At 44.7% G+C, this 25,279-nt stretch overlaps 1 protein-coding gene across 6 annotated transcripts in view; it reads right to left on the bottom strand.

Moving 5' to 3' along the window:
* The window catches only part of LOC140476049 (uncharacterized), a 452,737-nt gene that overhangs the window by 409,249 nt on the left and 18,209 nt on the right, over positions 1-25,279 (bottom strand). For 5 of the 6 annotated variants that reach the window (XM_072568002.1, XM_072568006.1, XM_072568005.1 and 2 more), the window contains 2 exons: positions 1,276-1,337; positions 85-180 (listed from right to left, as the gene is read on the bottom strand). In XM_072568002.1, coding sequence (XP_072424103.1) covers positions 85-180; positions 1,276-1,337 — 158 coding nt within the window. The remainder of the gene's footprint in view (positions 1-84; positions 181-1,275; positions 1,338-25,279) is intronic. The other variant, XM_072568007.1, reaches the window with a different exon arrangement.

Raw genomic sequence — 25,279 nt, 5'->3', positions numbered from 1 at the left:
TCTGTGTTGTGACCTAGCTCATCACACTAGGGCCTCAGGCTGATTAACTCCACCAGTTACTGTATTGCTCAGTTCCTTTCTCACCAACTGTTGTCCTGACAGAACCTCCAGTAAATCCAACAGTCTGTGTCCATCCCGAAGATCCTGGAACAAGTCCTGGATGACAGATGGGGGTTTGTGCTGTTAGAATGGAACAGAAGAATGTTAGTCTGATTCATTTTACACAGCCACACCCCTCCATTCACTCTTGCCTCAAGGTATGATGGGACTCAAATCCCACTCCAGAGCCTTGAGTATTTTTAAATTTGTTTGTGGGATGCTGGTGTCACTGGCAGAGGGCAGTGGGGGGGTCAACCACATTGCTATGGTTCAGGAGTCACAAATAGGTCAGACCAGGGTAAGGATGGCAGATGTTCATTAGTGAACCAGACGGGGTTTCCCCAGCAACCTATGATTGTTTCAGGGTCATGTTTTGACTCTTAAATCCAGATTTTTACTGATTTCAAACTTCACCGTGGGCCATGGTAGATTCAAATTTAAAACATTACCTGAGTTTCTGTATTAGACTAACGATAATACCACTGGCCATCACCTCCTGCTATTATAAAACATTAATACACAATCGAAAATCTTTTTAGTATCAAACTTGGGGGAGAGAGTGGGAGCTGCACTGTCAAGTGAGATGTTAAACTTCACAGGTGGATCCCGCGGCACCAAGTCAAAAAAGAGAATTGATTTGCGAGATGACGGGTTTGTTTTATGAAGAGAGATTGAGCAATTCAGACTGAAATTCTCTGGAGTTGAGAAGAATGAGAAAGAGATTTAATTGAGGTATAAAAGATGCTAAAGCAGGTTGAAGAAAGTAGGCACAGAGAGGACGTTTCCTCATGTGGGGCAATCTAGAACGTGAGGTCATAGTTCAGGGATAAGGGGAAGCAGATTTAAAACAGAGATGAAAAGAAACTACTCTGTCAAAGGACTATGAATCTGTGGAAGTGTAGTGGATGCTGAGACTTCAAGCAAATTTAAGGAGGAGCTAGATAGAAGTTTTAATCAGTAATGAATTGAAGGGTTATGGAGAGTGGGCAGCAAAGTGGAGTTGAGGCCAAGATGAGATCATGATTTGAAGATGCCGGTGTTGGACTGGGGTGAACAAACTTAAAAATCACACAACACCAGGTTATCATCCAACAGATTTAATTGGAAGCACTAGCTTTCAGAGTGCTGCTCCTTTGCAACTACTTGATGAAATTTCCGTCATCCCTTAACTCTTACCTTTGCTAGTTGTGCGTTGACCCAGTTTGTGAAAGTCCGGTTTTGAACCTTTTCATGTTCAGCTGTAAAATGTAAGATATGCTCAGTTATAAAAGCAGAATTGATTCTGACACCCTCCCAGCTCATCGAAGTAACAGCAAGGACAAGGTGCTGTTCAAGGGTATGGAAAGAAGGGAAGGTAGAAATTGCAGGGTGCTGACATGGTAGAGGAGCCAGGAGACTGGAGAAACATTCATTATGGCCTTGTACATAAAGGTTATAAAGATAAATCCAGTAATTGCAAACCGGTCATTTAACTTCAATGGTGTTTGAACACCTAGAAGTAACTATTTGTGTTAAAATTAGTAGTCACATGGAGAAGACAAGTTGGTTAAGAAGAGTCACCATGGATTTCTAAAGAGGAAATTGTGTTTAACTTGCTGGAGCTTTTTTGAAAATGTAAGAGAGAAGGGTGATGAGGGCAATGACGCTGAAACGGTGTACAGTGACTTTCAGAAGGCATTATTCATATTCATATCATTCTCTCAAAGAATGTGGACCATTTTCTGAACAAAACAGGCTTCGGAAATCTGAAGATTTGGAAATCCTCATTCTCTTAGGGTTAACGTGTAGGTTCAGTTGGCAGTTAGAAAGGTAAGTGCAATGTTAGCATTCATTTCAACAGGGCGAGAATACAAGAGCAGAGATGCACTGCTGAGGCTGTATAAGGCTCTGGTCAGATCACAATTGGAATATTGTGAGCAGTTTGGGCCCCTTATCTAAGGAAGGGTTTGCTAGTCTTGGAGGGGTCCAGAGGAGGTTCCCAAGAGTGATCCCAGTGATGAAGGGCTTGTCATATGAGAAGTGGTTGAGGTCTTTGGGTCTGTACTTGATCAAGTTTAGAAAGATAAGGAGGGTTCTGATTGAAACTTCCAGAATACTGAGAGGCCTAGATAGACTGGATGTGGAGAAGATGTTTCCACTAGCAGCAGAGAATAGGACCAAAGGGCATAGCCTGAGAGTTAATGGACAGCCCTTAGGAACTGAGATGAGGTGGCATTTCTTCAGCCAGACGGTGGGGAATCTGTGGAACTCACTGCCGCAGAAGGCTGTAGAAGCCAAGTTTTTGAGTGTTTTAAGACAGATAGATAGGCTCTTGATTGGTAACGAGATCAAGGGCTATGAGGAGAAGGCAGCAAAATGGGGTTGAGAAACATATCAACCTTGATTGAATGGCGGAGCAGACTTAGTGGGCCAAATAACCTAATTCTGCTCCTATAGCTTATGGCCTTAAGTAGTCCAACTTCTATAGGTTGACCCTACTGCCCTTAGGTTGACCCATGATTTTGACCCAGTGACAGTGTCAGAATGACAATATATTTCTAAGTCAGGTTGGTGATTGGCTCAGAGGGGAATCTGTCAGTGGTGTCCCTAGTATCTGCTGTTCTTGTACTTCTAGATGGGAATGGTCATGGGTTTGGAAGGTGCTGTCTGAGGAGGCGAATCCCGATGGTATATCTTGAGGATGGTACACACTGCCGTTACTGAACAACAGTGACAGAGAGAGTAAATCATAGAATGATAGAGTACAGAGGAGGCTGGATGCCAAATCTACGCTTAATTTAAACTCAACCTACTTTCCAATATTGGGCCCACAGCTGTGAATGTTTTGACATTTCAGGTGCTCATCTGAGTACATTTTAGAGGTTGAGATATTTCACCTCAACCACCCTCCTGGCAGTGCACGCCAGAACCTTAACACCCTCTGGATGCAATACTTTTTAAATTCACCTAAACCTTCTGCTTTCCACCTTAAAAGTGTGCCTCCTTTTTTTTCCCAAGGGAGACTCTCCTCTTCTTCCTCCTCCTCACAGTACACTGGATGTGGGCAGCCAGCTCAGAGTCAGTCCACTGACACAAATGGAGAATCCTTCACACTGATCCAGCTCCCTCAGAGCCAGCTCTCAGAGTGAACAGAACCTCTGATACTCCTGTTTCTTTTTTTAACCCATGTGATACTCCTGTTTAATTTTTTTGCCTCCTTGTTAATAATCCTTCAAATAAGGGGAACAGCTGCTTTCTATTTACCCTGTCCACGTCACTCACAATCTTATACACCTCGAGTAAGCAGGTGGGACTTCAACTCAGGCCTCTTGGTCCAGAGGTAGGGACATTACCAGTTCACCACAAAACAGCCCCTCCCAGTAGAATGAACACAAGCAAGATCTAATTGTTCCCACGTGTCTTTAAATAAGTAATTAGACGTAATTAAGGAACAACTGCTATATCCTTTGATTCCTGAAAAACTAGGGTTTACATTTATAGGAACTAAATGGAATATTAAAGTTTCTGAGTCCAAAATCACAATGTTACTATTTACACGTGATCAGCTTTTACATACATGTACAGTAATCTCTTGATAACAAGCAGCACTGTGTTAGTGATAAAGAAGTAACCTGTTAGATCAAGTTGGGGCAAGTCAATCAGTTGGCAGGTCCCTCACATCTTGCTGAATGTTTAAACCTGTTTAAGAACAAAATGAGTATATTGGAATTCTCCAGTTTCAGATTACCCCTTTGCTTGAATCTCCATGCTTCATGTGCAAGTCTCTACAAGGTGATCACATCACCTTCTCTACCTTCAAACACTCACTGTTACCCATGCCACATACTCGCATTCTCAAACCCCTCGGACTGCCCGACAGTCTCCAGAAAGTTTTTAAAAATGCTCTCTTGCTCCATGCAAACCCAGGACACCTTCTGAGGAGATATGGCTGTTAAGCCTCAAAGCATTTCCTGATGGTTATAACTGGTGCGTGACCACTGACTGGAAGTAGCTGGGGAGAAAAAGCAGTTTTATGTTTAGATAGAAATAAGATTGTGTACCACGTGACCATGGACTGGAAGTAGCTGGGGAGAAAAAGAAGTTTTATGTTTAGATAGAAATAAGATTGTGTACCACGTGACCTCTTACAACCATCTTACAGGCCAATTTAACAAAGAAATAGTTGGGATTAAGGCTGTTGTCCTGCGAGCACATAATATGGAGCTGAATCTTATCCAATTTTGGCAAAGTGCTCATTTTCAGTGGGTTTCGTGGATGGTTTTTCTCAATGAGGCCTGGCACGTTTTATCGCATTATTGTCGTAAATTTGCCTTGTTAACCCCTTACTTGCCCCCCTTCGTCTGATGCTGGCCTGATTCCACAACATGCCAAAGCCTAAAGTACTTGTTGCTGTCATGACATTCCAGGATTCCTAGTGTTGGCACCATCTTTAAAGGGCTGTTGTGCACCCAGTCAAGCACCAGCTGCCCTGCATGGTTCAGGATATTTGTCCTGGACGTGGTTGATATGGGGAAACTGGCGTCCTGCTTCACAGGTAGGGAGCTGGAGGTGGGCGGGCTGATGCAGGTGAGGGACATCCTTTTCTCTCAGGTACAGTAGTGAAGGCCAAGACACTAGACCCTGGCAGCCTGGTCTGAGGTTAACAGACTGGTCAGTGCAGTCTCAGCTGTCTGGACGAATGCCCAGCCCTGTATAAAGAAAGTCAATGACTTTCTCCACTCCAACAGTTCAACTGCCACCATCCTCTCTCTAACATATCACATTCACTCTCCCTCTCCATCTCCCACCAAGGCTCATGCTCCACTACTCTCATTATCACATATTCTGCATATCAACAAGGTAAAATTAAGTAAAAATGAGGGTGACAATGACACAGTAATCCCCGTTAATAGGCCTCTCATTGCTCCCAAGTGTGAATCTTGTCTCAATGTCCGGATCTCAGTTAGAAATTGCAACTTGTTGCTCCCAATGTAAGGAAAGGCCTCGCTCAACTTCTCACACCATTCTTCCAAATTTCTCACCATGGTCCATGTTGTCAGGGAATAGGAAGATTCGGATCATGGTGTCAAGAGTGGAGCTGAGATTGAGGGTTGAAGATCTGTATGGAAGTACAGCTATTTAATGAGGAGCAGAGGAACATTCAGAGCTGCTGAAAGCTGCTGAAATGTCATAGAAAAACAGCAAAGAAGCAAGTCCTGGCTGAAAACACTTTGTGAGTCTTCCTCCCCTGATGCTGGTCAAAATGAAAGGTTATATGGAACGCTATTTTCTACGTACAATGGCAAAACCATGACAGGGACACGAGGGATGTTGAGGTGGGGGAAATATGTGTGAATACTCTTGGGCAGGTAAACATAATGAAGAAGGAAGTGTCAGAGGTATTGTAATGGATTAACATAGAAAAGACCCCAGAATCAGATGGGATCCATCCCAGGAAACTGTGGAAGGAAGTAGCTGGGGCCGGAACAGATATTAGATTAGATTACTTACAGTGTGGAAACAGGCCCTTCAGCCCAACAAGTCCACACCTACCTGCCAAAGCACAACCCACCCACACCCATTCCCCTACATTTACCTCTTCATCGAACACTATGGGCAATTTAGCATGGCCAATTCACCTAACCTGCACATTTTTGGACTGTGGGAGGAAACCCACACAGACACGGGGAGAATGTGCAAACTCCACACGGTCAGTCACCTGAGGTGGGAATTGAACCCAGGTCTCTGGCGCTGTGAGGCAGCAGTGCTACCGTGCCACTGTGCCACCGTGCCGACCATATCTTTGCATTCTGGCTTCAGGTGAGGTTCCAGACAATTGGAAAATGATCAATGTTGTTCCTTTGTTTAAGAGGAAAACAGAGATAATCCAGGTAATTACAAGTCAGTGAGCCTAATATTAGTGGAGGGACGCCTTGGAGAAGATAATGAAAGACAGGATTTACTCACGTTTGGAAATGAATGGAATTGTTAATGATAGGCAACATGGGTTTGTGTGGGAAAGGTCATGTCACACCAATTTGATTGAGTTTTTTCAGGTGACAAGAATGATTGATGTGGGAAGGGCAGTGGATGTTGTCTACATGGACTTTAGTAAGTATTTGATAAGGTACCTCATGGAAGTCTGGTATAGCAGGTAGAGTCTCGTGGGACCTGGAGTGAGTTGGCTGGATGGATATATAACTGGCTTCATCATAGAAGACAGAGAATAGTAGTGGAAGTGTGCTTTTCTGAATGGAGATTATTAACTAGTGTTGTTCCACAGGAATCAGGGCTGGGACCTTTGATGTGTGTAATATATTAAATGATCTGGAGGAAAATGAAAGTGATCTGCTTAAATTTGGAAGATCAAATGCAGGTGTGAATTATACAATAATGGCAGAACGCTCAGGAGCATTGATATACAGAGGGATCTGGGTGAACAGGTCCACTGATCCCTGAACATGGCAACACAGGTAGATATCATGGTCAAGGAGGCACGCAGCGCACTTGCCTTCATCGACCAGGGTATTGAATATAAAAGTTGGCAAATTATGTTACAACTGTATAAAACCTTAGTTAGGCCACATTTAGAATATTACATGCAGTTCTGACCACCACACAAGAGGACATGGATGCTTTGGAGAGGGTGCAGTGAAGGTTTACCAGGATGTTGTCTGGTCTGGAGGGCTTTAGCTATGAGGAGAGTTTGGAATAACTCAGATTGCTTTCACTGGAAAGGCAGAGGCCGAGGAACAACTTAATAGAGGTCTACAAATTATGAGAGGCATAGGTAGGGTCGATAGAAGCTTTTTCTCAGGGTACAAAAATCAACTACAAAAGGGCACAGGTTCAAGGTGAGAGGTTTAGGGGAGAAGTGCAGAGAAAACATTTCACCCAGAGGGTGGTGGTTACCTGGAACACACTGCCAATGAAGGTGGGGGAAGCAGGCATGTTAGCAACGTTTAAGGAGAATCTTGATAGACACATGAACGGGAGGTGAATAGAGGGATAGAAACTGTTTATGGGGCAATAAGTATTGAATCTACAAATGTATTAGGAATCAATGCAGGCTTGGTGGGCCGAAGAGCCTGTGTCTGTGTTGTATTGTCTTGGATTGTATTGAATGAACATTGCCAAGCTGAGAGACCTGGCTCCTGATTGTGAGCTTTGTGACTATTCCTTCCAGTGTCCTACAGCGTTTTCTGAAAGGAGTAATCAGTGTCCCACAGAGATCACATGTAGCAACATTGAAAGATCGAAAATAGGAGCAGCATTCAGCCCTTTGAGCCTACTCTGCATTCAATGTGATCGTGGGTGAACTTAGTACCCTGTTCCCAATTTCTCATCACAGCATTCCATCCCTTTAGCCCTACGAACTACACCTAACTCCTTCTTGAAAACATTCAATGTTTTGGCCTCAACCGCTTTCTGTGGCAGGGAATTCCACAGGGTCCCCACTCCCTCCAGAGTTTGGTGTTAGCAGGGGTTTAGAGCAGTCATGTCTGTCATAGATGCTCCTCAAGCCTGACACTTTCTTGAATCTCGCGAGGGCCTCAGCAACTGCTGGACTCTCCCTGTCACCAGGTGCTGAATGCTCCTGGGTTTACATAATCATCACAACTATGAAGTCACAAGTCACAACAGTCATGGGGCTGACCTCTAAACGTGGCCTGAAACACCCTCTTCACACAAGATGCAGTGAAAATTTGGAATTGTCTGACTGAAACATAAAGCTTCTGTGATGGATGGGAACACTTCAAAACTAAGATCCCAAGATTTTTGATTGGCAAGGCTATTTTTGGTTTACAGAACGAACTCAGGTAGATTGAGTTAGAATGAAAAATAGCGTTGGTTTAATTGACTTGAGGGGCTGAATGGCCTCCTTTGTTTCCAGCCTCTATCAGTGCACACAGATCCTGAGATGTTTACTGACAAACAGCAGAAGCTCTGAGTGGATTATGCAATGATTATATTACTGGGCTAGATGCCGAGGCTATTAACGATTTCAAATCCCACTGTGAGCAATTTGAGAATTTTAATTAAAGTAAAAGTCTAGGTAAATCATGAAGCAGTTGCATTGTTGTAAGAATACATTTGGTTTAATAATACCCTCTTGGGATATGTGGCCATCCTCCAGCCTCCATGCTTCTGAAGTAACCTGGCGTGTCACAGTGACACCCACATCCAAGTAAAATAAAGGCAGACAAGTTCCCTGCTTAGGACAGTGCTAAACATAACCCCCTACCCATCCCATTGCTCACATTCTATACCAAACAGTAAACAGCAATGAGTATAATCGGTAAGGACAAGGACAGATGGAGAGAAGTAGGTCAGAGCACAAAGACATCGTTGTTATCAGCTCTGTAGGATGAATCCTCAGACACAACACAAGATGGTGATGTGTGCCTCAGCCTTGCACTCCACTGGAGCAGACTAAACCAATAGCAATCCAACCACCTCCTCCCCTGTAACTCTTCACACACCACCTCCAGCCACTGCTTTCTCACTCAACAGTTTCTATTACTCAGACAAAGATCCCAGCCATGCCCCAAATCCCAGCCCAATTTCATATTTCTTTGTTGGTAATTCTTGCGAGCAAGGTTCCAGGGTAGCCTGGATTAACAATGCTGGAGCTAACAATGTCAGAACAGGCCATTTGGCCCAAATACAATGTCTGATGTTCATGGTTCATTTGAAACTCCTCCTATCTTTCCACATCTATATCCACCACTCTAACTTTATAATTGTACCTGAACTGGAGGGGCACAAATGTCTTGGGTGGAAGATTTGCTCGTGTGGTTCTGGAGGATTTAAACTAATTTGGCAATGGGGTGGGAACCAGAGCTACATTTCTGACAGGGGGTAGTTGTAGATGAGGCAGTCACAGGATGTAGTGAATCTATTCCCACCTCAGGCGACTGTCTGTGTGGAGTTTGCACGTTCTCCCTGTGTCTGCGTGGGTTTCCTCCGGGTGCTCCGGTTTCCTCCCACAGTCCAAAAGATGTGCAGGTCAGGTGAATTGGCCATGTTAAATTGCCCGTAGTGTTAGGTAAGGGGTAGATGTAGATGTAGGGGTATGGGTGGGTTACGCTTCGGCGGGGCGGTGTGGACATGTTGGGCCGAAGGGCCTGTTTCCACACTGTAAAGGAATCTAATCTAATCTAATCTAATTATTGGGAAGGTTTTTCACATGATAAAACAAAGGGATCGGTTAAAGTGTGTCTGCTTTAACACAAGGAGTGTCAGAAATAAGAGTGATGAACCTAAAGCATGGATCAGTACTTGGGGCTATGGTGGTGTGGCCATAACGGAGACGTGGGTTTCACTGGGGCAGGAATGGTTTCTTGATGTTCCAGGGTTTTGAATGATTAAAAAGAACAGGGAGGGTGGAAAAAGAGGAGGGGGTGTAGCATTGCTAATCAGAGAGTGCATCACAGCTACAGAAACGAAGGTTATTGAGGAAGGTTTGTCTACTGAGTCAGTATGGGTGGAGGTTAGGAACAGCAAGGGAACAGCCACCACATTGGGGGTTTTCTATAGACAACCTAATAGCAGTAGGGAGATTGAAGACCTCATAGGTGGGCAGATTCTGGAAAAATGCAGATGTAGGAGGGTTGTTGTTATGGGTGATTTCAACTTTCCAAATATTGACTGGAACCTCCTTACTGCAGATGGTTTGGATGGAGCCATTTTTGTCAGGTGTGTTCAGGAGGGTTTCCTGACTCAGTATGTAGACAGACTGACAAGGGGAGAGGCCATTTTGAGTTTGGTGATCGGCAATGAGCCAGGACAGGTGTCCTATCTCACGGTGGGAGAACACTTTGGTGACAGTGACCACAACTGCCTCACATTTACCACAGCCATGGAGAGGGAAAGGAGCAGTTACCAAGGGAAGATATTTAATTGGGGAAAAGGAAATTACGACGCTATCAGACAGGAGTTGGGAAAAACAGATTGGGACCAATTGTTCCACAGAAAGGGCACAGCAGACATGTGGAGACTGTTTAAGGAGCAGTTGTTGTGAGTGATGCACAAGTTTGTTCCTCTGAGACAGGCAAAAAGGGGTAAGATTAAGGAGCCTTGGATGACGAGAACAAAGGAACCTCTTGCCAAAAGGAAGAAGGCAACGTACGTAAGGTGGAGAAAGCAAGGACCTAGCACAGCTTTAGATAATTACAGGCTTACTAGAAAGGAGCTCAGAAATGGACTGAGGAGAGCCAGGAGGGAGCATGAAAAAGGCTTGGCAGGAAGGATTAGGGAGAACCCAAAGTTCCCTGTTCTCATTGGCAAGAAGAAGGCTAAGAGGGAATTTGATAGAGACATAAAAGATGGTCAGAGGATTAGATAGGTTGGACAGTGAAAGTCTTTTTCCCAGGATGATGACGTCAGCTTGTACGAGGAGGAATAACCACAAATTGAGTGGTGATAGATTTAAGACAGATGTCAGAGGCAGGTTCTTTACGCAGAGAGTGGTAAGGGCATGGAATGCACTACCTGCTAAGATAGTCAACGCAGCCACATTAGGGAGATTTAAACTATCCTTAGATAAACACATGGATGATATTGGGATAATGGAGGGGACGAGCTGAGAACAGTTCACAGGTCGGCGCAACACCGAGGGCCGAAGGGCCTGTCCTGCGCTGTATTGTTCTATTAGATTAGATTAGATTACTTACAGTATGGAAACAGGCCCTTCGGCCCAACAAGTCCACACCAACCCGACAAAGCGCAACCCACCCAGACCCATTCCCCTACATTTACCCCTTCACCTAACACTACGGGCAATGTGGCATGGCCAATTCACCTAACCTGCACATTTTTGGACTGTGGGAGGAAACCGGAGCACCCGGAGGAAACCCACGCAGAAACGGGGAGAATGTGCAAACTCCACACAGACAGTCGCCTGTTCTAAAGGCATTTGACTCATACGCAAGAAATAAAAGAATGATCAGGGAGAAGGTAGGGCCAGTCAGGGATAGCGTTGGGAACTTGTGAGTGGAGTCTGAACAGATAGGGAAAGCCCTAAATGAGTTTTTTGCTTCGGTTTTCACCAAGGAAAGGGACCTTGTTGTGAATGAGAACTTTGAGGAATTGGCAAACACGGTGGCTCAGTGGTTAGCACTGCTGCCTCACAGCACCAGGGTCCCAGGTTAAATTCCAACCTCGGGCGACTGTCTGTGTGGAGTTTGCACATTCTCCTTGTGTCTGTGTGGGTTTCCTCCGGGTGCTCTGATTTTCTCTCACAGTCCAAAGATGTGCAGGTCAGATGAATGGGCCATGCTAAATTGCCCATAGTGTTAGGTGGGTTACTCTTCGGAGGACTAGTTGGGCCGAAGGGCCTGTTTCCACACTGTAGGGAATCTAATCTAATCTTTAAACAGGCTTGAACTGATAAGATTGATGACGCTGATGTGCTGGAAATTTTGGCAAACATTAAGATTGATAAGTCCCCAGGGCCAGACCAGATTTACCCTAGGCTGCTCTGAGAAGCTAGAAAGGAGGTTGCTAAGCTGCTGGCGAAGATCTTTGCTTCCTCACTCTCCATGGGAGTCGTACTGGAGAATTGGAGGATGGTGAATGTTGTTCCTCTTTTCAAAAAGGGGAATAAGGAAATCCCTGGCAATTACAGACAAGTCGGTCTTACGTCTGCAGTCAGCAAGGTTTTGGAAAGAATTCTGAGGGATAGGAATTATGACTATTTGGTAAAGCATAGAGTGATTAAAGGCAGTCAGTATGGCTTTGTGAGGGGCAGGTCATATCTCACTAATCTTATTGAGTTCTTTGAGGAAGTGACGAGACAGGTCGACGAAGGCCAAGCAGTGGCTGTGCTGTATATGGACTTCAGGAAGGCATTTCCCCATGGTAGGCTCATTCATAAAGTCAGGAAGTATGGGATACAGGGAGATTTGGCTATCTGGATTCAGAATTGGCTGGCTGACAGAAGGCAGAGAGTGGTTGTAGATGGAAAGTATTCTGCCTAGAGGTCAGTGTTGAGTGGGGTCCCGCAGGGCTCTGTTCTTGAGCCTCTGCTCTTTGTAGTTTTTATAAATGACTTGGATGAGGAGGTTGAGGGGTGGGCTAGTAAATTTGCAGATGACACAAAGGTTGGAGGTGCTGTTGACAGTATCGAGGGATATTGCAGGCTGCAGTGCGACAGTGACAGGATGCAGAGCTGGGCTGGGAAATCGCAGATGGAGTTCAACCTGGAAAAATACGAAGTGATGTATTTTGGAAGGTCGAACTTGAATGCTGACTATAGGATTAAAGACAGGATTCTTGGCAGTGTGGAGAAACAGAGGGATCTGGGTGTGCAAGTACATAGATCCCTCAAAGTTGCCACCCAAGTGGATAGGGTTATTCAGAAAGCATATGGTGTTTTGGTTTTCATTAACAGGGGGATTGAGTTTAAGAGCTGCGAGGTTTTGCTGCAGCTCTACAAGTCCCTGGTGAGACCACACTTGGAATATTGTGTTCAGTTCTGGTTGCCCTACTATAGGAAAGATACAGAGGCTTTGGAGAGGGTGCAAAGAAGGTTTACCAGGATGCTGCCTGGACTGGAGGGCTTGCCTTACGAAGTGAGGGTGAATAAGCTCGGACCTTTCTCTCTGGAGAGAAGGAGGAAGAGAGGTGATCTGATCGAGGTATATAAGTTATGAGAGGCATGGATAGAATCAATGGCCAGAGACGTTTCCCTGGGCAGGATTGACTGGCATGAGGGGTCATAGTTTTAAGATATTAGGAGGAAGGTATAGAGGAGACGTCAGAGGTAGGTTCTTTACGCAGAGAGTTGTGAATGCATGGAATACGTTGCCAGCTGAGGTGGTGGAAGCAGAGTCATTCGGGACATTTAAGCAACTGCTGGACATGCACATGGATAGCAGTGAGTTGAAGGGTACGTAGGTTAGGTATTTTAGATTCGGATTAATTCTTGGCACAACTTCATGAGCTGAAGGGCCTGTTCTGTGCTGTACTTTTCTATGTTCTATGTTCTCCCTCACAACAATAAATATTTGCTTTGTTTCTACTCTCGCAAAATCTTTCAGAATTTTAAAGATGTCTGTTTGGTAGTGCTGTATATCTCTATGACTTTATGGTAACTGCCCCTCCCACACCAGTGTTTACCAAGGGAGAAGTGACACAGCTAGTCAATCCTTTCCTGATATGTGAACCCAATCTAAAGATGAAATCTATAATTTGGAGATACATCTGCACTAGAGATGGAAGCAGATGGAAGCTGATGGAAGCAGGTGGGTGCAGATAGATGCAAAAGGAAGCAGATGGAAGCAGGTGCATGTTGATGGAAGCAGATGGATGCAAATGGAAGCTGACGGAAACAGACGGAAACAGATGGAAGCAGATGGAAGCAGATGGATGCAGATGGAAACAGGTGCAAACTGATGGATACAGATGGAAGCTGATGGAAACAGACGGAAACAGATGGAAGCAGATGGAAGCAGATGGATGCAGATGGAAACAGGTGCAAACTGATGGATACAGATGGAAGCTGATGGAAACAGACGGAAACAGATGGAAGCTGATGGATGCAAATGGAAGCTGACGGAAGCAGACGGATGCGGATGGAAGCAGATGGAAGTTGATTGAAGCTGATGGAAGCAGATGGATGCAGATGGAAACAGGTGCAAACTGATGGATACAGATGGAAGCTGATGGAAGCCGATGGATGCAGATGGAAACTGATGGAAGCAGACGGAAGCAGATGGAAGCTGATGGAAGCAGACGGAAGCAGATGGAAGCAGATGGAAGCTGACGGAAGCAGATGGAAGCAGGTGGGTGCAGGTGGAAGTTGATGGAAGCAGAGGGATGCAGATGGAAGCAGGTGGAAGCAGATGGAAGCAGGTGGAAGTAGATGGAAGCTGACGGAAGCAGGTGGAAGCAGATGGAAGCAGATGGATGCAGATGGAAGCAGGTGGAAGCAGATGGAAGCAGATGGAAGCAGGTGGAAGCAGATGGATGGAGATGGAAGCTAATGGAAGCTGATGGATGCAGATAGAAGCAGATGGAAGCTGATGGAAGCTGATTGATTCAGATGGAAGTAGGTGGGTGCAGATGGAAGCAGATGGAAGCAGGTGGAAGCAGGTGGAAGCAGATGGATGGAGATGGAAGCATATGGAAGCAGATGGAAGCAGATGGAAGCAGGTAGAAGCTGATGGAAGCTGATGGAAGCAGAGGGATGCAGATTGAAGCAGGTGGGTGCAGTTGGAAGCCGATGGAATCTGATGGATGCAGATGGAAGCTGATTGAAGCAGGTGGGTGCAGGTGGAAGCTGATGGAAGCAGAGGGAAGGAGATGGAAGCAGGTGGGTGCAAATGGAAGCAGATGGAAGCCAAGGGATACAGATGGAAGCAGATGGAAGCAAATTGAAGCAGTTGGAAGCAACTGGATGCAGATGGATGCAGATAGAAGCTGATGGATGTAGATGGAAGCTGATGGATATAGATGGAAGCTGATGGAAGCAGGTGGAAGCAGATGGATGCTGATAAAAGCAGATGGATGTTCATGGAAGCAGATGGATGCAGATAGAAGCAGTTGGAAGCAGATGGAAGCAGATGGATGTTGATGGAAGCAGATGGAAGCTGATGGAAAAAGGTGGGTGCAGATGGAAGCAGATGGAAGCAGAGGGATGCTGATACAAGCAGATGGAAGCAGATGGAAGCAGGTAGAAGCTGATAGATGCAGATGGAAGCTGACAGAAGCAGGTGGAAGCAGCTGGATGCAGATGGAAACTGATGGATGCAGATGGAAGCAGGTGGAAGCTGATGGTTGGAGATGGATGCCGATGGAAGCTGATGGAATCTGATGGAAGCAGGTGGGTGCAAATGGAAGCTGATGGAAGCAGAGGGATGCAGATGGAAGCAGGTGGGTGCAAATGGAAGTAGATGGAATCTGATGAATGCAGATGCAAGCAGGTGGAAGCTGATGGAAGCAGAGAGATACAGATGGAAGCAGATGGGTGCAGATGGAAGTAGATAGATGCAGATGGAAGCTGACAGAAGCTGACAGAAGCAGATGGAAGCTGATGGATGCAGATGAAAGCAGGTGGAATCAGGTGGAAGCTGATGGAAGCTGATGGAAGCAGATGGAAGCTAATGGAAGCTGATGGAAGCAGATGGGTGCAGATGGAAGCAGAGGGATGCGGATGGAAGCAGATAGAAGCAGATTGGTGCAGGTGGAAGCAGATGGAAGCAGAGGGATGCAGATCGAAGCAGGTGGGTGCAGTTGGAAGTAGATGGAAGCAGTTCGAAGCAGATGGATGCTGATAGAAGCAGATGGAAGCTGATGGATGCAGATGGAAGTAAATAGAAGCAGATGGATGTAGATGGAAGCAGATGGATGCAGATGGAAGCTGATCAAAACTGATGGGTGCAGGAGGAAGCAGATGGAAGCTGATGGATACAGATGGAATCTGATGGAAGTGGATGGTTGCAGATGGAAGCTGGTGGAAGCTGATGGAAGCAGATGGAAGCTGATGGAAGCAGGTGGGTGCAGGTGGAAGCAGGTGGGTGCAAATGGAAGTAGATGGAATCTAATGGATGCAGATGCAAGCAGGTGGGAGCTGATGGAAGCAGAAGAATGCAGATGGAAGCTGATGGAAGCAGAGAGATACAGTTGGAAGCAGCTGGATGCAGATAGAAGCAGATGGAAGCAGGTGGAAGCTGATGGAAGCTGATGGAAGCAGATGGAAGCAAATGGAAGCAGATAGATGGAGATGGATGCAGATGGAAGCAGAGGGATGCAGATATAAGTAGATGGAAGCAGATGGATGCAGAATGAAGCTGATTGAAGCTGCTGGAAGCAGAAGGATGCAGATGGAAACAGGTTCAAACTGATGGATGCAGATGGAAGCTGATGGATGCAGATAGAAGCAAACTAACACTGGAGTCTTTACACTTTGTCATTGACAAGCCTGGGCAAATTTCTTTCTCCTGCAGGTTATCATGTTTAGTTTGAGTTCAAACAAGGATTGCCAGGAGAGAAAACTCCTTCATGGGAGACAGGGAGAACAGGAAAAATACACAACAAATCAAACCTAAGATTTAAAGATGCCAAAGATGGTGACACAGAATATATGTGAGTATGGGGATATCCAGTAGACATTTACAGGATTTTGACAAGTTCGATATTTTGATTTGATTTGATTTGATTTGATGTGATTTGATTTATTATTGTCACATGTACTGAGATAAAGTGAAAAGTACAGTTTTGCGTTGTATCCACGTAAATCAAAGCTTACTTAAGTACATCAGGGTAATAGAACAGAATGCAGAATATAATGCAGATAGGGATAAACTCTTCGCATTCACTGATGGCCCAAGGATTTGGGGGGGGGGCACAGATTTAAAGTTTGGGCAATATAACAGGGAGATGTGAGGGAAAACATTTTTGTATAATGAGTGTGGTAAAAGTGAAACATATTTTTATGGGTCTGAAAGGGTTAAGTTTTTCTCGTAGAATCCCTACAGTGTGCAAACTGGCCGTTTGCCCAACAAATCCACACAGACCCATTCCCCTACATTTAACCCATACTAATACACATCCCTGAACAGTATGGGCAATTTAGCATGGCCAGTTTACTAGGGGGAGGAAATGCACACAGACACGGGGAGAATGTGCAAAGTCCACACAGACAGTCACTAGAGGCTGGAATTGAACCAGAGTCTCTGGTGTTATAAGGCAGCAGTGCTAACCACCGATCAACTGTGCTGCCCTCTGAAAGGGTTAATACTGTGAATTTCAATGGCCACTCAGGTGTTTCCTTTCTTCCTGGTGGTGAAATTTGAATAAAGATTTGTGCACCTTGCGTCTTTCACTGTGTCTCACACCTGCACACACACTTGGGTGCTGGGGGAAAAATAAGCACTACCGCAGTGAGGCGGTAGTGTGGAGGTAAAAAAGAGAGAAAAAAATACCAGGAATGTCAGAGGCTCTAAAAAAAAAGAAAAAAAAGTACTGTGAATTTCCAAAAGCGCCACTCAAAATGATAAAGTCATATGGACTTTTTGGCAGAACAGCTTCAGATCACAAGTAGTGAGATCAAGTGATCCTGATCCTCCTTATAGTCACTGGAACAATGCCTATCACTGGAACAATGCCTACCACTGGAACAATGCCTTTCACTGGAACAATGCCTACCACTGGAACAACATCCATCACTGCAACAATGCCTGTCACTGGAACAATGTCTTTCACTGGAACAATGTCTTTCACTGGAACAATGTGTATCACTGGAATAATGCCTATCACTGGAACAACGCCCATCACTGCAACAATTCCTATCACTGGAACAATGCCTACCACTTGAACAACGCCTATCTCTGGAACAATGCCAGTCACTGGAACAATGGCTATGTCTGGAACACCACCTATCACTGCAACAATTCCGATCACTGGGACAATGCTTATCACTGCAACAATACAGACCAGTAAGTCTCACGTCTGTCGTCTGCAAGGTGTTAGAAAGGATTCTGAGAGATAGGATTTATGACCATCTGGAAGAGCATGGCTTGATTAAATGCAGTCAACATGGCTTTGTGAGGGGCAGGTCATACCTCACAAACCTTATCGAGTTCTTTGAGGATGTGACTAGAAAAGTTGATGAGGGTCGAGCTGTGGATGTGGTGTATATGGACTTTGGCAAGGCATTTGATAAGGTTCCCCATGGTAGGCTCATTCAGAAGGTCAGGAGGAATGGGATTCAGGGGAACATAGCTGTCTGGATACAGAATTGGCTGGCCAACAGAAGACAGAGAGTGGTAGTAGAAGGAAAATATTCTGCCTGGAAGTCTGTGGTGAGTGGTGTTCCACAGGGCTCTGTCCTTGAGCCTCTACTGTTTGTAATTTTAATTAATGACTTGGATGAGGGGATTGAAGAATGGGTCAGCAAGTTTGCAGATGACACAAAGGTTGGAGGTGTTGTTGACAGTATAGAGGGCTGTTGTAGGCTGCAGTGGGACATTGACAGGATGCAGAGATTGGCTGAGAGGTGGCAGATGGAGTTTAACCTGGATAAATGCGAGGTGATGCATTTTGGAAGGTCAAATTTGAAAGCTGAGTACAGGATTAAGGATAGGATTCTTGGTAGTGTGGAGGAACAGAGGGATCTTGGGGTGCAGGTACATAGATCCCTTAAAATGGCCACCCAAGTGGACAGGGTTGTTAAGAAAGCATATGGTGTTTTGGCTTTCATTAACAGGGGTATTGAGTTTAAGAGTCGTGAGATCTTGTTGCAGCTCTATAAAACTTTGGTTAGACCGCACTTGGAATACTGAGTCCAGTTCTGGTCGCCCTATTATAAAAAAGATGTGGATGCTTTGGAGCAGGTTCAGAGGAGGTTTACCAGGATGCTGCCTGGACTGGAGGGCTTATCTTATGAGGAGAGGTTGACTGAGCTCGGACTTTTTCATTGGAGAAAAGGAGGAGAAGAGGGGACCTAATTGAGGTATACAAGATAATGAGACACATAGCTAGAGTCGATAGCCAGAGACTATTTCCCAGGGCAGAAATGACTAACACGAGGGGTCATAGTTTTAAGCTGGTTGGAGGAAAGTATAGAGGGGATGTCAGAGGCGGGTTCTTTACACAGAGAGTTGTGAGAGCATGGAATGCGTTGCCAGCAGCAGTTGTGGAGGCAGGGTCATTGGGGACATTTAAGAGACTCCTCAACATACATATGGTCACAGAAATTTGAGGGTACATACATGAAGATCAGTGGTCGGCACAACATCGTGGGCTGAAGGGCCTGTTCTGTGCTGTACTGTTCTATGTTCTATGTTCTATGTTCTAATACCTATCACTGGAACAATGCCTATCACTGGAATAATGCTTATCACTGGAACAATGCTTATCACTGCAACAATGCCTATCACTGGAACAACACCTATCACTGGAAAAATGCCATCACTGGAGCAATGCCTATCATTGGAACAGTGCCTATCACTGGAACAATTCCTCTCACTGCAACAATACCTATCACTGGAAAAACGCCTATCACTGGAACAATGCCTATTACTGGAACAATTTCTAACACTGCAGTAATGCGTATCACTGGTACAATGGGGTAAAAACAATGACTGCAGATGCTGGAAACCAAATTCTGGATTAGTGGTGCTGGAAGAGCACAGCAGTTCAGGCAGCATCCAAGGAGCTCCTTGGATGCTGCCTGAACTGCTGTGCTCTTCCAGCACCACTAATCCAGAATCACTGGAACAATGTCTATCAATGGAACAACGCCTATCACTAGAAAAATTCCTACCACTGCAACAATTCCTATCACTGGAACAATTCCTATCACTGGAACAATGCCTATCACTGGAACCGGAATGGGACTATTTGGCACCACCCTTTTGGTGCCGATCATTTGGCCCTACCATTTTGTCTCTAAACTGTTTTGGTGCTCATTACTTTGCGCCAAGCTGTTTTGGCGCCAATTCAGAATTTTAAAAAAGTCTTGTAGAACCCATAAGAAATTCATTTTTATTGCATTGTAAGAAACAAATCTAATTTTTTTTATTCAGTATTTTTAACTTATTCATTATAAAAATGAATTTCTACATTTTGCTACATTTATCAAACGCATATAGATAACCATCGTGTGAAAATTTTGGTTTGTCTCTCTTGCTTATAATGTTTTCAGCCATTTCTGGTGTGGGCTCTACAAGAAAATAGAAAGAAAATTGTATTACAGCTTTCCAGACTGAAGACAGAAGGGCTTAAGTATCATCAAGGCAGTAGATGACTGTTAATAGTTGTTAAATGAGAAAATGATTACAAAACGAGATTTGAATCTGCAGCGGGTCATTACAGCTTTGACTAACTCTTGCTAGTTGAGAAAATTACATCGGGTCGTTAGTCATCCTCTTCTTTAACCAAACAAGACTTTCTTTATTCTGAATTGGCGCCAAAACAGCTCAGTGCCAAAGTAATGAGCGCCAAAACATTTTAGAGCCAAAATGGCAGGGCAAAATGATCGGTGCCAAAACGTACCCGAGCCACCTGGAACAATGCCTGTCACTGCAACAAGGCCCATCACTGCAACAATTCCTGTCACTGCAACAATTCCTGTCACTGCAACAATTCCTATCACTGGAACAATGCCTATCACTGGGACAATGGGAGTGGTACCAGGGGACTGGAGAGTGGCAAATGTTGTGCCCCTGTTCAAAAAAGGAAATAGGGATAACCCCGGGAATTACAGGCCAGTTAGTCTTACTTTGGTGGTAGGCAAAGTAAAGGAAAGGGTACTGAGGGATAGGATTTATGAGTATCTGGAAAGACACTGCTTGATTAGGGACAGCCAGCACGGATTTGTGAAGGGTAGGTCTTGCCTTACAAGTCTTATTGAATTCTTTGAGGAGGTGACCAAGCATGTGGATGAGGGAGACCAGTGGATGTAGTGTACATGGATTTTAGTAAGGCATTTGATAAGGTTCCCTATGGTAGGCTTATGCGGAAAGTCAGGAGGCATGGGATAGAGGGAAATTTGGCTAGTTGGATAGAAAACTGGCTAACCAGTCGAAGTCAGAGAGTGGTGGTAGATGGTAAATATTCAGCCTGGAGCCCAGTTACGAGTGGATCAGTTCTGGGTCTTCTGCTGTTTGTAATTTTTATTAATGACTTGGAAGAGGGAATCGAAGGGTGGGTCAGTAAATTTGCAGATGATACGAAGATTGGTGGAGTTGTGGATCGTGAGGAGGGCTGTTGTCGGCTGCAAAGGGACTTAGATATGATGCAGAGCTGGGCTGAGGAGTGGCAGATGGAGTTCAACTCTGTCAAGTGTGAGGTTGTCCATTTTGGAAGGACAAATAAGAATGCGGAATACAGGGTTAATGGTAGGGTTCTTAGTAAGGTGGAGGAGCAGACGGATCTTGGGATCTATGTTCAGAGATCTTTGAAAGTTGCCACTCAGGTGGATAGAGCTTGTAAGAAGGCCTATGGTGTATTATCGTTCATTAGCAGAGGGATTGAATTCAAGAATCGTGAGGTGATGTTGCAGCTATACAGGACCTTGGTAAGGCCACATTTGGAGTACTGTGTGCAGTTCTGGTCGCCTCACTTTAGGAAAGATGTGGAAGCTTTGGAGAGGGTGCAGAGGAGATTTACCAGGATGTTGCCTGGAATGGAGAATAGGTCGTACGAGGATAGGTTGAGAGTGCTAGGCCTTTTCTCATTGGAACAGCGAAGGATGAGGGGTGACTTGATAGAGGTTTATAAGAAGATCAGAGGGATAGATAGAGTAGACAGTCAGAAACTTTTTCCCCGGGTACAACAGAGTGTTACAAGGGGACATAAATTTAAGGTGAAGGGTGGAAGGTATAGGGGAGATGTCAGGGGTAGGTTCTTTACCCAGAGAGTGGTGGGGGCATGGAATGCGCTGCCTGTGGGAGTGGCAGAGTCAGAATCATTGGTGACCTTTAAGCGGCAATTGGATAGGTGCATGGATGGGTGCTTAAGCTAGGATAAATGTTCAGCACAACATCTGTGCTGTATTGTTCTATGTTCTATGTTCTATGTTCTAATGCCTATCACTGGAACAGTGTCAACCTTGTAGTCATTGCAACAATGCCGATCACTGCAACAATGCCTATTACTGGAACAATTCCTGTCACTGGAACAATTCCTGTCACTGGAACAATGCCTATTACTGCAACAACGCCCATCTCTGGAACAATTTATATGTCTGGAACAATACCTATCACTGGAACAATATCTATCTCTGGAACAATGTCTACCTTGTCATCACTGGAACAATTCCTATCACTGGAACAATTCCTAACACTGCAACAAAACCTATCTCTGGAACAATGTCTACCTTGTAGTCACTGGAACAATTCCCAGCACTGAAACAATTCCCAGCACTGGAACAATGCCTACCACTGGAACAATTCCTATCTCTGAAACAATGCCTATCACTGGAACAATTCCTATCACTGGAACAATTCCTATCTCTGAAACAATGCCTATCACTGGAACAATTCCTATCACTGGGACAATTCCTATCTCTGGAAAAATGCCTATCACTGGAACAATCCCAATCACTGGAACAATTCCTATCACTGGGACAATTCCTATCTCTGGAACAATTCCTATCTCTGGAACAATACCTATCACTGGAACAATTCCTATCTCTGGAACAATTCCTATCTCTGGAACAATGCCTATCACTGGAACAATGCCTATCACTGCAACAAGGCCTATCACTGGAACAATCCCTATCACTGGAACAATGCCTATCACCGGAACAATTCCTATCTCTGGAACAATTCGTATCTCTGGAACAATGCCTATCACTGGAACAATTCCTATCACTGGAACAATCCCTATCACTGGGACAATTCCTATCACTGGAACAATCCCTATCACTTGAACAATCCCTATCACTGGAACAATTCCTATCACTGGGACAATTCCTATCTCTGGAAAAATGCCTATCACTGGAACAATTCCTATCTCTGGAACAATCCCTATCACTTGAACAATGCCTATCACTGGAACAATCCCTATCACTGGAACAATTCCTATCACTGGAAAAATCCCTATCACTTGAACAATCCCTATCACTGGAACAATTCCTATCACTGGGACAATTCCTATCTCTGGAAAAATGCCTATCACTGGAACAATCCCTATCACTTGAACAATCCCTATCACTGGAACAATTCCTATCACTGGGACAATTCCTATCCCTGGAAAAATGCCTATCACTGGAACAATTCCTATCACTGGGACAATTCCTATCTCTGGAAAAATGCCTATCACTGGGACAATTCCTATCCCTGGAAAAATGCCTATCACTGCAACAATGCCTATCACTTGAACAATCCCTATCACTGGAACAATTCCTATCTCTGGAAAAATGCCTATCACTGCAACAATGCCTATCACTGGAACAATCCCTATCACTGGAACAATTCCTATCTCTGGAACAATTTGTATCTCTGGAACAATGCCTATCACTGGAACAATTCCTATCTCTGGAACAATTCGTATCTCTGGAACAATTCGTATCTCTGGAACAATGCCTATCACTGGAACAATTCCTATCACTGGAACAATTCCTATCTCTGGAACAATTCATATCTCTGGAACAATGCCTATCACTGGAACAATTCCTATCTCTGGAACAATTCGTATCTCTGGAACAATGCCTATCACTGGAACAATTCCTATCACTGGAACAATCCCTATCACTTGAACAATGCCTATCACTGGAACAATTCCTACCTTGTAGTCACTGGAACAATTCCTATCACTGGAACAATTCCTATCGCTGCAACAGTACCTATCACTAGAAAAAAACCCATCTCTGGAACAATGCCTATCACTGTAATAATGCCAGTCACTGGAACAACGCTCATCGCTAGAACAATTCCTATCACTGGAACAATTCCTATCACTGGAACAATACCTATCACTGGAACAATGCCTATCACTGGAACAATTCCTACCTTGTAGTCACTGGAACAGTTCCTATCACTGGAACAATGCCTATCACTGGAACAATGCCTATCACTGGAACAATTCCTATCACTGGAACAATGATGGTCACTGCAACAATGCCAATCACTGGAACAACGCCCATCACTAGAACAACTTCTATCACTGGAACAATTCCTATCACTGGAACAATACCTATCACTGGAACAATGCCTATCACTGGAACAATTCCTACCTTGTAGTCACTGGAACAGTTCCTACCACTGGAACAATGCCTATCACTGGAACAATGCCTATCACTGGAACAATGCCCATCATTTTTTTATGGAATTGAATTCCCTACAGTGTGGAAGCAGACCATTTGGCCCAACAAGTCCACACTGACTCTCCAAAGAACATCCCTCCCAGACCCACCTCTCCCTCCCAACCCTATTCCTGTAACCCTGCATTTCCCATGGCTAATCTAACCTAACCTAGGCATTCCTGTTCACTATAGGCAATTTAGTAAGACCAATCCACCTAACCTGAATACCTTTGGACTATGGAGCACCAGAAGGAAACCCATGCATTCACAGAGAGAACATGCAAACTCCACATGCTAACTACTGAACCGCCGTGCCTTATCAATATCGCATGTACCTTCATTGCTGACATGCAATACATTACTTGCTCAATAAAAGACACACTTTCCAGTTACATCAGGAAGTAGTTTTCCTCCATCACACTAGACTGAGCAAATCCTGTAGCTCCCTGAATGTAAAGAGAACGGTGGGAGCAAATGTAACACAGTGCAGACTCGACTCAGCTGCATGTACAACATAGTGGCAGATCACAATCACAATGGATCCCAACACTGCTTTCAAAAGGAAATTGCATGGACATCTAAATGAAATAAGTTAACAGAGCTATGGGGATGGAGCATGGGAGCCATAGTGGAACAGTCACTGAAGGCTGGCAGTCTAGATTAGAGTGGTACTGGAAAAGCACAGCAGGTCAGGCAGCATCCGAGGAGCAGGAAAGGCTGGCATGCAGGTATAGCTGGCAGTGAGGAAAGCTAATTGCATGTTCCCCTTCAAAGCCGGAGTATAGGAGCAGTCTTGCTGCAGTTATACAGGGCTCTTGGTGAGGCCACACCTTAAGAATTGTGTGCAGTTTTGGTCTCCTAGTCTAAGGAAAGACATCCTTGCTACTGACGGAGTCCAGCAAATGGTCACCTACTGATCCCTGGGATGGCAGGAGTGAGATATCAAGAAAGACTGGATCATCTGGGCTTACACTCACTGGAATTTAGAATAATCAGGGGATCTCCTGGAAATACAAAAAGGTCTGATGGAACTAGACAGGCTAAATGCAGAAGCAATGTTCCTGATGTTGGGGAAGTCCAGAACCAGGGTTTCACTTAGAGAGTTGTGAACCTCTAGACTCTCTCCCACAGGAAGCTGTTGGGTCCAGTTAATTAGATATATTCAAGAGGGAGCTGGACATGGCCCTTGGGGCTAAAGGGGCCAAGGGGTATGGAGAGAGAGCAGGAATGGGATACTGAGATTGCATGATTAGCCATGATCATATAGAATGGTGATGCAGGCTTGGAGCCAAATGACCTACTCCTGCACCTATTTTGAATGTTTCTATGAACAGAGGAATGGGACTGACTGGATTGTTCTGTGAGGTGCCAAAATGGATTTGATGGATCGAATGACCTCTTGCTGTGTCTTAATTTACTTCATGATATCCAAGGCTGAACCTAATA

Source organism: Chiloscyllium punctatum, chromosome 4 (assembly GCF_047496795.1).
Source record: "Chiloscyllium punctatum isolate Juve2018m chromosome 4, sChiPun1.3, whole genome shotgun sequence".
NCBI lineage: Eukaryota > Metazoa > Chordata > Chondrichthyes > Orectolobiformes > Hemiscylliidae > Chiloscyllium > Chiloscyllium punctatum.
This window is presented reverse-complemented; position numbering and strand designations above follow the sequence as displayed.